This window comes from Bos grunniens, chromosome 19 (genome assembly GCF_055505025.1).
Source record: "Bos grunniens cultivar Pamir isolate PY7600 chromosome 19, Bosgru_T2T1.0, whole genome shotgun sequence".
Lineage (NCBI taxonomy): Eukaryota > Metazoa > Chordata > Mammalia > Artiodactyla > Bovidae > Bos > Bos grunniens.
Genome location: NC_141183.1, coordinates 42,315,191 through 42,331,966, shown reverse-complemented (window position 1 = coordinate 42,331,966; position 16,776 = coordinate 42,315,191). Strand labels below are relative to the sequence as shown.

General features: G+C 40.5%; 1 protein-coding gene across 1 annotated transcript in view; it reads left to right on the top strand.

Annotated features, from left to right (window-relative positions):
- The window catches only part of EFCAB5 (EF-hand calcium binding domain 5), an 88,689-nt gene that overhangs the window by 21,247 nt on the left and 50,666 nt on the right, over window positions 1-16,776 (top strand). The window contains exons 3-6 of the mRNA XM_086359929.1: window positions 1,090-1,666; window positions 8,904-9,060; window positions 11,854-11,902; window positions 13,153-13,223. Of these exons, the coding sequence (XP_086216055.1) occupies window positions 1,090-1,666; window positions 8,904-9,060; window positions 11,854-11,902; window positions 13,153-13,223 (854 nt within the window). The remainder of the gene's footprint in view (window positions 1-1,089; window positions 1,667-8,903; window positions 9,061-11,853; window positions 11,903-13,152; window positions 13,224-16,776) is intronic.

Here is a 16,776-nt window from a genome sequence, read left to right as displayed (position 1 = left end):
AACTAAGATCCCACACGCCCCCAAGGGGCAACTAAGCCCACGGGCCACAACTAGAGAGTCCATGTGCTGCAAGGAAAGATCCCCCATGCTGCAACTAAGACCCCACGCAGCCAAACAAATGAATATTTAAACCTCCCCCCACACACACCCTATCATTTCTAGAGATTTTGGTAGGAAGGGAATGTAGGTGCCTCTTCTTAGTGAACTATCTTGATGTAAAATGTCCAACTTGAAAGAAGTTGTAAGCATGAGAGTGGGAAGAAATATATTTACATATACAAGTGTGGCAGACTCTCTTCATCACTTACTCAGCAGACATTTTCCCACCTTTCTGTCTGCCAACTGAACCTTAATTTTGTAGGAGATAGAAATCACTTGATATCAGAGAATTATATCTAAATCCTGAAACAAAGGAATAAATTACAGTTGATCAAAACTATTCCTAATTAAGCCCTTTTCCCTTTACCAGCTGTTGGCTTAGGGTGGGCATGTAACCTAATTAGGGCCAATGAAATGTAAAGAAAAGTCTTGGAATGAAGAGTTTGGGATCTTCCCTTCTTGGGTAACAAAACAGAACCTCCAGAGGAGAAAGCCCCTTTGTTCTCAGTCCTTTTCTACTATAACAAAGTGATGCACTGGGGCCCTCCCTGGCGGTCCAGTGGTTAAGATTTTGCCTCCCAATCCAGGGAGTGCAGGCTCAATCTCTAGTCAGGGAGCTAAAATCCCACATGCCTTGTGGCCAAAAAGCCAAAACATGAAACAGAAGCAATATGTAACAAATTCAATAAAGAGAAAAAAGGAAGAGATGCCTGGAGCTGCAGTAGCTATCTTGTGATCTTGCGGTAGGAGGACAAAAAATAAAGAGCAATAGAAACAGGATAGGTACTTAATGAAAACACTGAGCTGTTGAATGACTGTTGATTAAGAAAACAATAAATGTCCTGATGGTTAAAGTCACTGCTGTCTGATTTTCTGTTACTGTTACTTGTGTTTGAATATGCCATGTAAATTTTTTCTAATAATATTCTAGAGTAATACAGATTAAAAATTACCTCTAATATTTCTTACATTTCACATTTGTTCCCTCAGATTTAAACCTGGAGAACCAGCCAAAAATGTCAACTTGTTCAATAAAGGAGTCTAAAACTAGAGGCTCAAAGAATATTGTCTTTAGAAAACCTGCAAAAGTGATTTTCAATTTAGATCAAACTGCACAGGATTCAAACCGGGAACAACCATGGAAGAAAAATCTTTTAGAAAGGGTGCAGGCAAGAGCCCAGGCAATGCATCAGAAAATCATAGATAAGGAAAATCTGAAGAAGGAACTAGAAAAAAAGGAGGAAGAGAAACTCCCCAGGGATAATTTGGCCAAAGAGTGGTTTAATACTGAAAACATGACACTGAACACTCGTGCATATTTGCTCGACAAACTTCTACCCACCTTAGTTCCTGGAATGGAAAGAATGTTAATGCAAGTGGAAAAGAAGAAGCTTTTGGCAGATGTTGATATTCCCACCAAGTTTGATCCAATTAACCATTTGGGAGAATACTTAATGAGAAACAACCCTAATTATATCAAAGATTCAGGACTGTCTGGGTATCAGAGGGTGATGAGAGAGATCTCAGAAGACCTGAAGATATATGTTCCGAACACTACTTACAACAGGTACAGTTTGTTGGTGTTTTCAGTTGATGATCTAGCTCTCCTTATGTTAAAAAGTAAGTAGAAAAAAATATATAATAATACAAACAGGATTTTAAGTAATGTTATAGTTCTTCAGAAAGGACTTACGAGCTACTACTATGTGCTTCACTATTTATGAGACACAGTGAAGACTACTGAGGTTTGTTAAGCTCCATGTATTCATGAATTTAGTTATCTCACTAGGATCCCAAGTGTATATTTATCTGTTTTTTATCTGTCTCCTTGTACTGAAAAGTAAGCTATATGAGAGGAAGCACTTTCTGGAATTTAACTTTCCAGATAGGTAATACGTTTATCTGGTTCAAAAGCTGAAATGTATAAAGTGGAAAATATTTTTAACTCATTCACATGCTTTGGATAAAAGGAAGGAAATTAAGAATGTATATTTGCATTCGCTTATGTGTTACACTAGGGCTTCCCAGATGGCGCAAGTGGTAAAGAACCTGCCTGCCAATGCAGAGACATGAGAGATGCGGGTTCAATCCCTGGGTTGGGAAGAGCCCCTGGAGGAGGAAATGGGAACCCACTCCAGTATTCTTGCCTGGAAAATCCCACGGACAGAGGAGCCTGGAGGGCTACAGTTCAAGGGGTTCTAAAGAGTCAGACATGACTGAGCAACTGAGCGCACATAAAGTATTAAACACCAGAAACTTTCTTTCCCATTCTTTTTAAAAATTATTTATTTATTTGCTGTATTGGGTCTTGGTTGCATCATATGAGCTCTTTCATTGTGATGCATGGACTCTCTCTAGATGCCCACTGGCTCAGTAGCTCCCCAACATTTGGGATCTCAGTTTCCCAGACCAGGGATCAAACTCGCATCCCCTGCATTGGAAGGCAGATTCTTAACCACTGGACCACCAGGGAAGTCCCTCTCTCCCATTCTTATCCTCCATCCACCGAGTGCTCCCCCTCAGCTATAAATAACTATTGTTCTTAATTTTCAGTACATCCTTCCAAGTTTCTTAGTGTACTCATGCATGTGTGCTAAGTCGCTTCAGTGTTGAAGAAGACTCTTAGAGTCCCTTGGACTGCAAGGAGATCCAACCAGTCCATCCTAAAGGAAATCAGTCCTGAATGTTCATTGGAAGGACTGATGCTGAAGCTGAAACTCCAATACTTTGGCTACCCGATTCGAAGAACTGACTCATTGGAAAAGACCCTGATGCTGGGAAAGATTAAAGGCAGGAGGAGAAGGGGACAACAGAGGATGAGATGGTTGGATGGCATCACCAACTCAATGGACATGAGTTTGAGTAAGCTTTGAGAGTTGGTGATGGACAGGGAGGCATGGTGTGCTGCAGTCCATGCAAAGAGTCGGACACGACTGAGCGACTAAAGTGATTCAAGATGTCCAGAAATTCCTAGTATTTGCCAGATAGTCTACTGATTCATTTTACACTACTCAGCAACTGATATCCTTAGGAGAACCTGTCATTGCACCTTGTGTCAGGAACCTCATTTCATAATAAGATATATTTTGAATAAACAGAAGAAAATAAGAATTAAGTATAATAATTAAGTAGATATATATGTATTTGTATAGGAATACTCATCACAGGAATAATATGAACATGCTTCAAGAAGTCCAGCTTAGCTTTGTGAAACTAAGACCATCAGAGCTTAAAAACAAGCAAACACAAACTGAGCTTATTAACTTGCCAGGCAAAGGAATCTATACCAGTGAAGAAATCACTCACTAGTTGCAGAGAGGGAAGATTCTAGAGTTTTAAGTGTTAGGAAAGGAGCTTTATAATGGTTATACTTGTAACAGTTAAAGACAGTCACACTGTATATAGGATAGAATGAGTCCATAGGTTTGTACATGATTGATGAAAACAAGTACTATTGTTTAGCAGCTGAAAAAGAGGCTTCAGTTAGGTCTAGCAATGGTCTCGTGTACTGGGGTCACTCAAAGTTCACGGTCTATTATCTACTTAAGCTGGCTAGAACCAGTTTTTATGAAATACAACATTCAGTTTTGATATAATCTAGGCAAATTCTCTAAGTGGAAGATTTTCCTAACACAGCTTGAATGGATGGATAGAATCTGGATTGTGACAATTAGGGCAAGAAAGCATTTTTACATCTATTCTTTAAGTAGTTAGATTTATATTGTACTCTTAAAAATCTCAAAACATTTAAGATGGGGAGACAGTTTTTTCAACTGTCTTGGTCTTTGTTGCAGTGTGCCAGAGCTTCTCTAGTTGTGGCATACGGGCCTCAATGCCCCATGGCATGCGGGATTTTAATTCCCTGACCAGGGATCAAACCCACGTCACCTGCATTGGAAAGCAGATTCTTAACCACTGGACCACCAGGGAAGTACTGTGGAGACTGTTTTATTAACTAGCTTTGGTTGTGAAACAAAATACCTCAAAACTGAGTGGCTTAAATAAACAATCATTTATTTGCTCATGGTTTTATGGGTTGGTAACTTTGGACTGGGCTCATGGCTCATCTCTGCTCCACATGGTATCACTCATACATTACAGTAAAATGGCAGTTGATAGTCATCTGGCTATTAGTTGTCTGACTGTTGGTAAAGCAGCGGGGCAGGTTGCTGCTGCTGCTGCTGCTAAGTTGCTGCAGTCGTGTCCGACTCTGTGTGACCCCGGAGACGGCAGCCCACCAGGCTCCCCCATCCCTGGGATTCTCCAGGCAAGAACACTGGAGTGGGTTGCCATTTCCTTCTCCAAGGCATGAAAGTGAAAAGTGAAAGTGAAGTCGCTCAGTCGTGTCCAACTCTTATCGACCCCATGGACTGCAGCCTACCAGGCTCCTCCATCTATGGGATTTTCCAGGCAGGAGTACTGGAGTGGGGTGCCATTGCCTTCTCCGGTGGGGCAGGTTAGCCTAGGCTTATTCCAAGGTGGTGGTGCAAAGGCTCTTAAGTTTAATGAAACAGAGCAAACTCCAATGCTTAAGCACATTGATTCCTTTTTTCCACTGTTTTATTGTGATACAATTTTTGTTATAGAAGTTTTATTGTGATATAATTTATACCACTTTTCAGCTTTCTGCTTCCTGTGTTTGCTAATGGCCCATTGGCCCAAGGAAGTTACATGGCCACAGCCAGACACACTAGATGCAGAAATAGACTTTAATTCTTAATGGGAGGAGCTGCAAGACTACATTGCATACAAACAGACCTGCTTACAGGAATGGAAAGAATTTGTGACAATTTTCGCATTTTACCACATTGTAGTTTTGTTTTTGTTTTTGTTTTTTTTTCTTTTCCAATCTCCTTAAAAGTGGATTGTGAATTTGCACTTAGAATCTGCTTACAGGTTATGTCTACCCTACACTACAATACCCTAAGTTAAGAGTTTTGGAGGCTATGAAATTCTGTTGATTAGATATCCTCTTGAGATAATGCAGACCACAAAAGAGAAATTTTATTCAGTCCCTGAATGAGTTACATCATAAATTAAAAATCCATCTGGATTGTATTTAGAGCCTCCTGTGCAATGGCCCTGAAGCACAAAACCAGGTTCTGTTTCTAAATGTGGACATTTATAAGAGGGAGGAAATGATGTCTGAACTGAGACTTAAAGGATGTGGAGGATCTAGCCAAATGAAGAGAGGGAGGAAGGCTTTTCAGGCAGATGGAACTGTGACAGAAACCCAATTTTGTTCATCCATTTTGATTGATACACATGAGAATCTGGAGACACCCAATACTTCTTACACAACATCACTTACTTTCTTGTTCTGCATTGGACCCTAAGCTTTACAATGGCAGAATCCATAGTAGGTGCTCAGTATATGTTTGTGTAATGAGTGAATTAAGAAACTCAGTGAGTGTGAATGAATGAATAATGAGAAAAAGCTCTAAGAAATACACAGAATAGAGAATCAGGAAGGAAAGACAGGAATTGAGGAGAGAGCTGTATAGAGGCTCCCCAGGTGGCACAGTGGTTAAGAATCCACCTGCCAATGCCAGAGACTCAGGAGACCCTTGATTCAAACCGGAATCAAGACTGCTGGGAGAAATATCAACAACCTCAGATATGCAGATGACACCACCCTTATGGCAGAAAGTGCAGAGGAACTAAAAAGCCTCTTGATGAAAGTGAGAGTGAAAAAACTGTCTTAAAACTCAATATTCAAAAAACTAAGAACACGGCATCTGGTCCCATCACTTCCTGGCAAATAGATGGGGAAACAATGGAAACAGTGACAGACTTGATTTTCTTGGGCTCCAAAATCTCCACAGATAGTGACTGCAGCCATGAAATTAAAAGACACTTGCTCCTTGGAAGAAAAGCTATGACAAACCTCGATGGCATATTAAAAAGCAGAGACATTACTTTGCCGACAAAGTTCCATACAGTCAAAGTTATGGTTTTTCCAGGAGTCATGTATGGATGTGAGGGCTGGACCATAAAGCAAGCTGAGCGTCAAAGAATTGATACTTTTGAACTGCGGTGTTAGAGAAGACACTTGAGCGTCCCTTGGACTGCAAGGAGATCAAACCAGTCAATAATCTTAAAGGAAATCAATCCTGTATATTCACTGGAAGGACTGATGCTGAAGCTGAAGTTCCAGTACTTTGGCCACCTGATGAGAAGAGCCAACTCTGCAGAAGACCCTGATGCTGGGAAAGATTGAAGGCAGGAGGAGAAGGGGACGACAGAGGATGGGGTGGTTGGATGGCATCACTGACTTGATGATGAGTTTGAGCAAACTCCAGGAGATGGTGACGGACAGGGAATCCTGGCATGCTGCAGTCCGTGCGGCAGCAAGAGAGTCTGATACAGCTGAGCAACTGAACAACAATCCCAGGTTCAATCCTTGGGTTGGGAAGACACTCTGGAGCAGAAAATGGCAACCCACTACAGTATTCTTGCCTGGAAAATCCCATGGATAGAGGAGCCTGGCAGGCTCCACGGGGTCTCAAAGAGTCGGACAGCACTGAGCTACTGAACACACACGCATGCTGTATAAAGAGAGGGAGAGAGTGGGAAAGGGAGAGGTAGACAGATAAAGCAGCAGAGGGAGAAAGATAGTGGAAGGGAAGGAGAGCCAGCTGAGAAGAGACCGAGGGTTCAGAGACAAGTGGTGAGGCTTGGCTGGTTAGTAGTCCTATCAGAGGAATTTAGCACTTCCTTTAAAATGCTAATTATCTTCCAGCAGTTCAGAAACCAGCCCTTCTACACTATTAAACAACTTGCCTGGGGGTATTCCCTGGCTATCCAGTTCTCTGGTTGCGGAGCTAAATAAAGTCCAAGATCCTGCATGCTAGAGGCCAAAAAACCAAAACAAAACAGAAGCAATATTGTAACAAATTCAATAGACTTAAAAAAAAACAAAACCCTGCCTGTTTTTATTTTCAAACTTGAAATTTTATTTTTGAAATCTTTTCTTACAGAAGTTTGAAGTCCTTATATGGGCATAAAGTAATGATTTAGATTTATATTGTTTCTCTTGAATTATTGTTTGTTGTTGTTTAGTCGCTAAATTGTGTCAAATTCTTGTGACCCCACAGACAGTAGCTCCATCGCTCCTCTGTCCATTGAATTTCTCAGGCAAGAATACTGGAGTAGGTTGCCATTTCCTTCTCCAGGGGATCTCCCCAACCCAAGGATTGAACCTGCATTGGCAGGCAGACTCTTTACCACTGAGCCACCTGGGAAGCCCCTCTTGGATTATTAGTAGTGTTGGTTGCTCAGTCATGTCTGACGCTTTGGGACCCCATGGACTGTAGCCTGCCAGGCCCCTCTGTCCATGGGATTCTCCAGGCAAGAATCTCCAACCCTCGAGTGGGTTGCCATTCCCTTCTCCAGATGATCTTCCCCATCAGGGATTGAACCTGGATCTCCTGAATTGCAGGCAGACTCTTTACCATCTGAGCTACAGCAAAGTCTCTGTATTAATCCCTCTTGGATTATTAGAGTTCTCCAATTTACCAGTTCCTACTGAGAAGTCTTTTGCATTTCAAAATCTGTTAGATTGCCTTAGTCTTTTCTTTGAAAAATGAAAGAAAGTGAAAGTTGTGTCTTACTCTTTGCAACCCCATGGACTGTACAGTCCTTGGAATTCTCCAGACCAGAATACTGAAGTGGATAGCCTTTCCCCTTCTCCAGGGGATCTTCCCAACCCAGGGATCGAACTCAGGTCTCCCTCATTGCAGGCAGATTCTTTACCAGCTGAGCCATGAGAAGACCTGACTCAAACATTATTTGACAATTATGTTTGAAATTAGAAGCTACTTTTATTATTCTGAACCATTTTGGTGTTTCAGTCAAAACAGTGGTTTTGAAGTCCTAATATGGATAATAAATATAGGGATGACTAAAACCACAGTTCTTCCCCCATTTTCAACCTGAGTGATACAACTCTGTCTGAGTAGAACATAACAATTCTGCTTAAGCAGAGAAGGCAATGGCACCCCACTCCAGTACTCTTGCCTGGAAAATCCCATGGACGGGGGAGCCTGGTGGGCTGCAGTCCATGGGGTCGCTAAGAGTCGGACACGACTGAGCAACTTCACTTTTCACTTTTCACTTTCATACATTGGAGAAGGAAATGGCAACCCACTCCAGTGTTCTTGCCTGAAGAATCCCAGGGACGGGGGAGCCTGGTGGGCTGCCGTCTCTGGGGTCACACAGAGTTGGACACGACTGAAGCGACTTAGCAGCAGCAGCAGCATTCTGCTTAAGGGCTGTCAAAAGTATTTGACTCTGGCCAGATAAAAGAAATTGGCGATAAATATTCCTGGACAGAAATCAAAAGTTGGATCCAAGGAATCAGAACTACCTGAGATGCTTGTTATAAATGCAGTTTCCAGTCTCCCTACCTAGACTTGGAATCAAGGTCTTTCCAAGATGATTTCCATGTCCAGGGAAAAAAGAGGCCCACCACCCTAAGGCCTTAGTGTATTCAATCTTGCTTTTATACATGGCAGCTTCTAGAGCTATTCTTAGTACTTCTTAAGTATAGTATTTCATTGAGTAAAATAAGGCCGACCTCTATAAAAAGTCAAGGAATAGTAGCGGGCAGCTTATGAGAAATGCCAAATTGAATATGTGCTAAGGGAAGGAGGGAATCACTACAGGCTTAAATGAAGATCTCATGGAAAAAGAGAGGTAGAAAATTTAAATGAGGCTCTGAACTCTCAATTCTGCCATTTGAACAATCTTAATTAAATCCAATAATCTTAACACAACATGTCTTCTATTTCTACATCCTTCAGAGTATCCAAGATAAAGGAGAATATTAAACAGAAACGAGAACAAAAAGAATACATAAACGACATCAAAGCCAAGGTGGCCAACGCACGGAAACAGGCTCTGCAGGAGCAGTTCAATGAGTGGATCCTAGACCCCAAAGGAATGATTCCGATGGTAGTGGTAAGGAGGAGGGTACCTGTGAAGTGTAAGGTGGAATGGGTGGTAAGAGTGATTGCTAGATACTGATCGATCTAGAGTGTTTCTAGAGTGCTAGAAGCTTCCCTCTAAATTTTCGGTCTTGCCAAGGTAAATCTAGCCCACGAAAGTAAATTTCTTCAATTTTCTCTTGAACATTAAAAAGAAAATTCTAGGTAGATTTCCAAAATATTAACTCTGGCTGAATTTCACAAACTCTTCATTATAGACAGACACAGCTTCTGTTTGTTTTTTGTATGTGTGTGACTAATTACTTCTGTGGACTAAACGACCATGTGGTGTGGAGTCGGGGTATGGGCAGCACCATGCAGCTTGTGGGATTTTAATTCCCTGATGAGGGATTGAACCTGGGCCCTCAGCAGTGAAAGTGCGGAGTCCTAACTGCTGGACCACCAGGGACTTCCCTAAAAGACCATGTCATTAGCTCCAGGAAATAACTGTGCTCTAAGAGATAAATATGTTCTCTTAGGTATATGTAGGTGCTTCCCAGGTAGCACCAGTGGTAAAGAATCTGCCTGCCAATGCAGGAGACGAAGGAGACTTGGATGTGATCCTTGGGTCGGGAAGATCCCCTGGAGGATGGCTACCCACTCCAGTATTCTGCCTGGGAAATTCTATGGACAGAGGAGCCTGGTGGCTACAGTCCATGGGTTCACAGAGTCGGACATGACTGAGCACACATATACACACAAGTATATGTAGATGTGAGAATAATTGTTGGTTATATATAATACCCACCCCACTTCAGTACTCTTGCCTGAAAAATCCCATGGATGGAGGAGCCTGGTAGGCTGCAGTCCATGGGGTCGTGAAGAGTCGGACACAACTGAGTGACTTCACTTTCACTTCTCACTTTCATGCATTGGAGAAGGAAATGGCAACCCACTCCAGTGTTCTTGCCTGGAGAATCCCAGGGACGGGGGAGCCTGGTAGGCTGCCGTCTATGGGGTCGCACAGAGTCTGACACGACTGAAGCAATTTAGCAGCAGCAGCAGCAGCATATACAATACCAAGTATATTTCCAGTTCAAAGTGAATTGCTGAAAATACACCAAGGAGGATAAGCCTCAGACTGGAAGAAAATATTTACAAAAGACATGGCTGATAAAGGACAATTATCCAAAATATACAAAGAGCTCTTGAAACAATGAGAAAACAAATAACAGATTTTAAAAGGGGGAAAAAGACCTGAACAGACACTTCACCAAAGATATACGGATGGCAAAAAAGCATATGAAAAGATGTTCCACACATGTCATTGAGGAAATGCAATTGAAAACAGCCATGAGATACCGCTACACACCTATCAGAATCCAGAACAATGACAACACCAAATGCTGGCAAAGATGTGCAGCAACAGAAACTCTCATTCGTTATTGGCAGAAATACAAAATGGTTATGGCCACTTCGGAACACAGCTTGGCATCTCTTATGAAACTAAACATACTCTTACCATATGATTGAGCCCTGGTAGAGGATCCTTTGTATTTACCCAAAGGAGTTGGAAATTCATGTCTACACAACAGCTGACACGTGGATGTTTACTGCATAATTAACAATTAGCAAAACTTGGAAGCAACCAAGATGTCCTTCAGTGTGTAAGTCGCTTCAGTCGTGTACAACTCTTTCTGAGCCCATGGACTGTAGCCAGCCAGACTCCTCTGTCCATGGAATTCTCCAGGCAAGGATACTGGAGCAAGTTGCCATGCCCTCCTCCAGGGGATCTTCCTGACCCAGGGATTGAATCTGCATCTCTTACGTTTCCTGCATTGCAGGTGGATTCCTTACCACTAATGCCACCTGGGAAGCCATCCCTCAGTGGGTGAATAATAAATAAATGTGGTACATCCAGATAGTGGAAAATTATTCTGTGCTAAAAAGAAATGAGCTATCAAGCCATGAAAAGATGTGGGAGAACCTTATATGCATATTACTAAGTGAAAGAAACCAATCTGAAAAGGCTATATACCGTATGAGTCTAATTCTATAACATTCCAGAAAAAGTAAAATTATGAAGACAGGAATGGTGGGGTGTGGACAGAGATGAATAGACAGAGCATAGAAGAGTTTTAAGGTGGTGAAACAATTCTGTATTACATAATGATGGATACATGTCATCATATAATTTTCAAAACTCATAGTTATACATAAACTATGGACTTCGGGTTTTGAGGTTCCAGTGTAGGTTCATTGGTTGTAACAAATGTACTGTTGTGATGGGGGATGTTGATAGTGGAGTTAAGCCATGTATGTGGTGGGCTGGGGGCAGGGAGTATATGGAAACTCTGTATCTTCTGGTTAATTTTGCTGTGAACCTAAAACTGATCTGAACAATAGTATTATTTTAAAATAAAATAGATCAAGAGGAGCTCTGAAATTTTATTTTGTCATTGACAAGTGAGGAATTACAGAGAATTCTTTGGATTGCCAAGCTTGTTGCCAAAGGTGCCTTAGCTTCATCCAAGCTTCATCATCTAACATCCAAGGATTGTTAGAAATTTGCTTGGAGCTGGCAAATGGAATCCTATCAGCATCCTAGTTCTCACACAAAAGGGTTGAAAATCACTGAGGAAATGCATTCAAAAGTATTTTATATACTTTGAAATATGCTATAAACTAAATATTAACTCTTACTATTTCTGTACCTGGGTCAGAAGAATTACTCAGGACTTAAACTGAAAGACTACAGATGGCTTTTATTCTGAAATACTAAATATATGGTAATTGAAAAGTAATATAAGGTCTCTTTGATTTGCAGATTCAGAACGTTCTTTATGAATTTTTTCAAAATCCAGATTTGCAGCTTGGTAAGCCTGCCTCTTACTACAGCGTTTATATTTCTCTCTCTCTCTCTCTTTTTGGAGGGGGAGAATGCTGCATTAAGATGAAGAGCCAGTATTGAGGTAGACGTTATCAAAGCTCTTACAGATGTTCTCAAGCTCCTTTGCTCTTCTCAGATGGAGAATGTAGAGCAGCAGAGATGCAGTCCGTGAATTTTAATTCTTTTAGTCGAGCGGCCCATTTTATTAAAATTATTTTGTAATAACCCTTACTATTGAGGGGCTTCCCTGGTGGTTTAGCCGGTAAAGTGTCTATCTGCAATGCTGGAGACTGGGGTTCGATCCCTGGGTCAGGAAGATCCCCTGGAGAAGGAAATGGCAACCCACTCCTGTATTCTTGCCTGGAAAATCCCATGGACAGAGGAGCCTGGTAGGCTACAGTCCATGGGGTCGCAAAGAGTCAGACATGACTGAGCGACTTTACTTACTTACTGTTGAGAGAGTCAGTTCCCAGGCAGGTTGATGAAAAGTCCAGGGTCCCTGAGGAGGTGAAAGGGGTCTGGAATTCTCAAGGAGAAGGAAAGGACAAACATCTTTTTTTTCCTCTCTACATTCCTTAGTCTTAGTCACATAAAACTTTTTTTTTTTTCCTTTAAACCAGGAACTGATGATTATACAACAAACTCAGTTTAAACTCTGTACTAGGGATTATATAACAACAATGTATCCTGCTTGAGGACATTTTCTCCTTCCTGAAAACCTTCTGACTAATCCTGATATCTAAGGATGTATATTATGGGAGTGGGTTTGGTAGGATCTTTCTATTGTTAAATTCTAATCCTGTTATCCTAAAATGTATTATTTGAATCTCTTACCAAAAGAACATATTCATATATTATTTATTTATTTAAAAAAACATTAAAGACAAAATAAAGTCTTTAAAAAACATTTATGTTTTAGGACCTTCTAGCATAAACCAACACAGATATTTTTGTAGTCTTTTTTGATATGCCTGTTTATTTCTGCTTTATCTTGACACAATCATTAAAAATGTAGGCATGCTCTTAAATGTTTGAGTTCCTTGGCTAAATAGAAGCCAGGAAAAATTATAATCTTGTAGTAATTGGAATGTCACCCAACTATATATCATTTATTCTATTATAAATATTGATTGGCATTAAGAATTTTATGTTCTTTTGGAGTACTATAATATGAATATAAAATGTGAATGTGTTACAACAAAACTAACTCACAAATAACTTTTGTTCAATAATTAGAAACATGCTGTCTACCAGTAGATATTGCTGACTCAATGAAACCAAGATTGAACAAAACAGAATTTATACAAGTAAGAAGTTACATTATTCATTATTTGAATCAAATTATTTTGCAGGTCTCAATCGTCTTTTGGTGGATGTCACACATACAGTAACCTAGAATTAAATAAATGAAAGCGTAATAGCTAATTTTGGGCTTCCCAGGTGGTACTAGTAGTAAAGAACCACCTGCCAATGCAGGAGATGTAGGAGATGCGGGTTCAATCCCTGGGTCAGGAAGGTCCCCTGGAGGAGAGCATGGCAATCCACTCCAGTATTCTTGTCTGGAGAGTCCCATGGAGAGAGGAGCCTGGCAGGCTGCAGTCCATAGAGTTGGACACAACTGAAGCAACTTCGCAGGCAGGCAAGCAATAGCTTATTTTATCAATTCTCAGATGTACACTTTAAAATATTTCGCTTCAGTTCAGTTGCTCAGTCATGTCCGACTCTTTGCAACCCCATGGACTGCAGCCCGCCAGGCTTCTTTGTCCATCACCAATTCCCAGAACTTGCTTAAACTCATGTTCATCGAGTTGGTGATGCCATCCAACCACCTCATCCTCTGTTGTCCCCTTCTCCTCCTGCCCTCAATCTTTCCCAGCATCAGTGTCTTTTCCAATGAGTCAGTTCTTTGCATCAGGTGGCCAAAATATTGGAGTTTCAGCTTCAGCATCAGTCCTTCCAATGAATATTCAGGACTGATTTCCTTTTGGATTCAGTGGTTTGATCTCCCTGCAGTCCAAAGGACTCTCATGAGTCTTCTCCAACACCACAGTTCAAACGCATCAATTCTTTGGCCCTCAGCTTTCTTTATGGTCCAACTCTCACATCCATACATGACTACTAGAAAAACCATAGCTTTGACTAGACAGACCTTTGTTGGCAAAGTAATGTGTCTGCTTTTTAGGTTGCTGTCTAGGTTTATCATAGCTTTCCCTCCAAGGAGCAAGTGTCTTTTAATTTCATGGCTGCAGTCACCATCTGCAGAGATTTTGGAGCCCAAGAGAATAAAAGTCTGTCACTGTTTCCATTGTTTCCCCATCTATTTGCCATTAAATGTTTAAATTAAATTAAATCAGGAACTCCCAGAAACTTCAGCAATTCTTATTCCTACTTTTATAGATAAAGATACTGAGGTTCAGAAAGGTTAAGTAACTTGTACAAGGTCTCACAGTAAGTGGAGCTGGAGAAATTAGTATTCAGGCTGTTTGCTTCAAAGTCAACACAAAATTACACTTGATAAATTATGATTTTATTGTAGTGGAATAAGCAAAAGAAGTGGTTTAACAGTACCAGGGTCCTATTTCTTCAGCCTGCATTTATATTTTTTCATGACTTCCCTCTAATTCCCCCTTTTTTTTTGAGTACCAGAGTCAAGGTAACTTTCTCCTCCACTCCTTCACCCTTGCTTCATGGAGAGTGATGACTGTGGACTAAATACGATTTCAAGATTCTGTATGAAGGATTTCTGGAAACCTTGAAATGATTATCATGTAGATAAGAACTTGGCAATCCTGTCTCTATTATGTTCTGATTTTAGATTCTGTATTTGAGTATTTGGTGTCCATTAATCACAGAGCCAAACTAATGGCCAAAATTGTTTATATAGTCTCTGTGATCCAAAGCACATACTCCAAACCACCTACTTGTTTAAACCTCACTCACCAGACCAGTATTTCCCCTGCCTCAAATCAACCCAGGACCAGATGCCAGATAACTGGGGACAGGTCCTGTGCCCCAAAGTCTACTGGGATTATTCAAATTGCCAGTCCCAAACTGTTAACCCTGCCGTGCCTTATCTTTCCTGAGCAAACGCCAATAAAGACTCTGTTCTGGACCAAGGGGGATGGTGGAATTAATAGGTTGGGATTGACATATATACACTATTGGTATTATGTATAAATAGATAACTAATGAGAATCTATGGACTTCTCTGGTGGCTCAGGGGTAAAAAAATCTGCCTGCCTATGCAGGAGACGTGGATTCCATCCCTAGGTTGGGAAAATCCCCTGGAGAGGGAAATGGCAAACCAATGCAGTCTTCTTGCCTGGGAAATCCCACAGACAGAGGAGCCTGGTGGACTACAATCCACAGAGTCGCAAAAGAGTTGGACATGACTTAGCAACTAAAAACAAAACAAAATATTCCTTCGTATGGACATAGCGCACTTTATCCATTCATCAGTTGGGCTGTTTTCACTTTTTTATTATTGTAGATAATGCTGCTATAAATATTTGTGAATATGTTTTCCTGTGAGTGTACGTCTCAGTTCCCTTAGATATACACCTAGGAGCGGAATTGCTGATTGATATACCAACTCTATGTTTAACCTTTTAAGGAACTGCCAGACTGCTTTCCACGGTGGCTGCTTGCCCTGTTTTACATTCCCGTAGTGAATGAGCATTGTAGCCACTCCACATCCTTGGCAACACTTGTTATTCTCTGTTTTGTTTGTTTGTTTGCTTTGTTTCATCATTTTGTTTTTTAACTATAGCTACCCTGTGGGTGTAAAGTGGTAGCTCACGGTGCTTTTGAAACGCTAAATGGCTCTGATGGCTAAAATGACACTGAGCATCTTTTCAGGTATTGGCGACTTGCATATTTTCTTTGAAGAAATGTCTACTTAGATCCTTTGTCCATTTTTAAATTGGGTTATTTGTCTTTATTATCGGGTTATTAAAACTTTAATATTGTCTATATATTTTATATAATCCAGATATATTTTATAATCCCTTGTCAAATATATATTAGAAATATTTTCTCCTATTCTGCTGGTTATCTTTTCATTTTCTTTTCTTTTTTAAAAAGTTAGTTTCCTGTCCTCACTGTTGCATGTAGGAATTTAGTTCCCAGACCAGGGATCAAACCCACGCGCCCTGCAGTAGAAGCGCAGAGAGTTCTAACCTCTGGCTTGCCAGGGAAGTCCCTCCTTTCATTTCCTTGATGATGTCCTTCAAAACACGAAAATTTTAGTTTTGATGAAGTCCAATTTGTCTATTTTTTTCTTTTGTTGCTTTTGCTCTTGATGTTATATCCAAGAAACTATTGCCTAATTAAAGATCATAAAGATATGCTCATATATTTTAGAGTTTTAATTAATATATACATCTATTTAAATATCTGATCCTTTGAGTTCATTTTTGTGTATGGTGTGAAATAACAAAACTTTTTAAGTATTTGATAACTTAAAAAGGCAAAAAATAAATAAGGATATGAAGAAGCTGTTATACTGTTCTATATATGACATTATTTAATATAATGTCTGTTACGTAATAAGACATTTTACAAGCATATACAGAACTTCAGTCCCTACAGTTACCCTGATCTAGTTTTCAAAAATATTGATCAGACTATCATAAATAGGCCCCCAAGAAAACTTTGTAAGTTTCAAAAACTAGAAATCTGATGTTATATTTTCTTGAAAGTGAAAGTCTTTCAGTCACGTCCGATTCTTTGGGACCTCATGGACTATACAGTCCATGGAATTCTCCAGGGCAGAACACTGGAGTGGGTAGCCATTCCCTTCTCCAGGGGATCTTCCCAACTGAGGGGTCTAAACCAGGTCTCCCACATTGCAGGCAGATT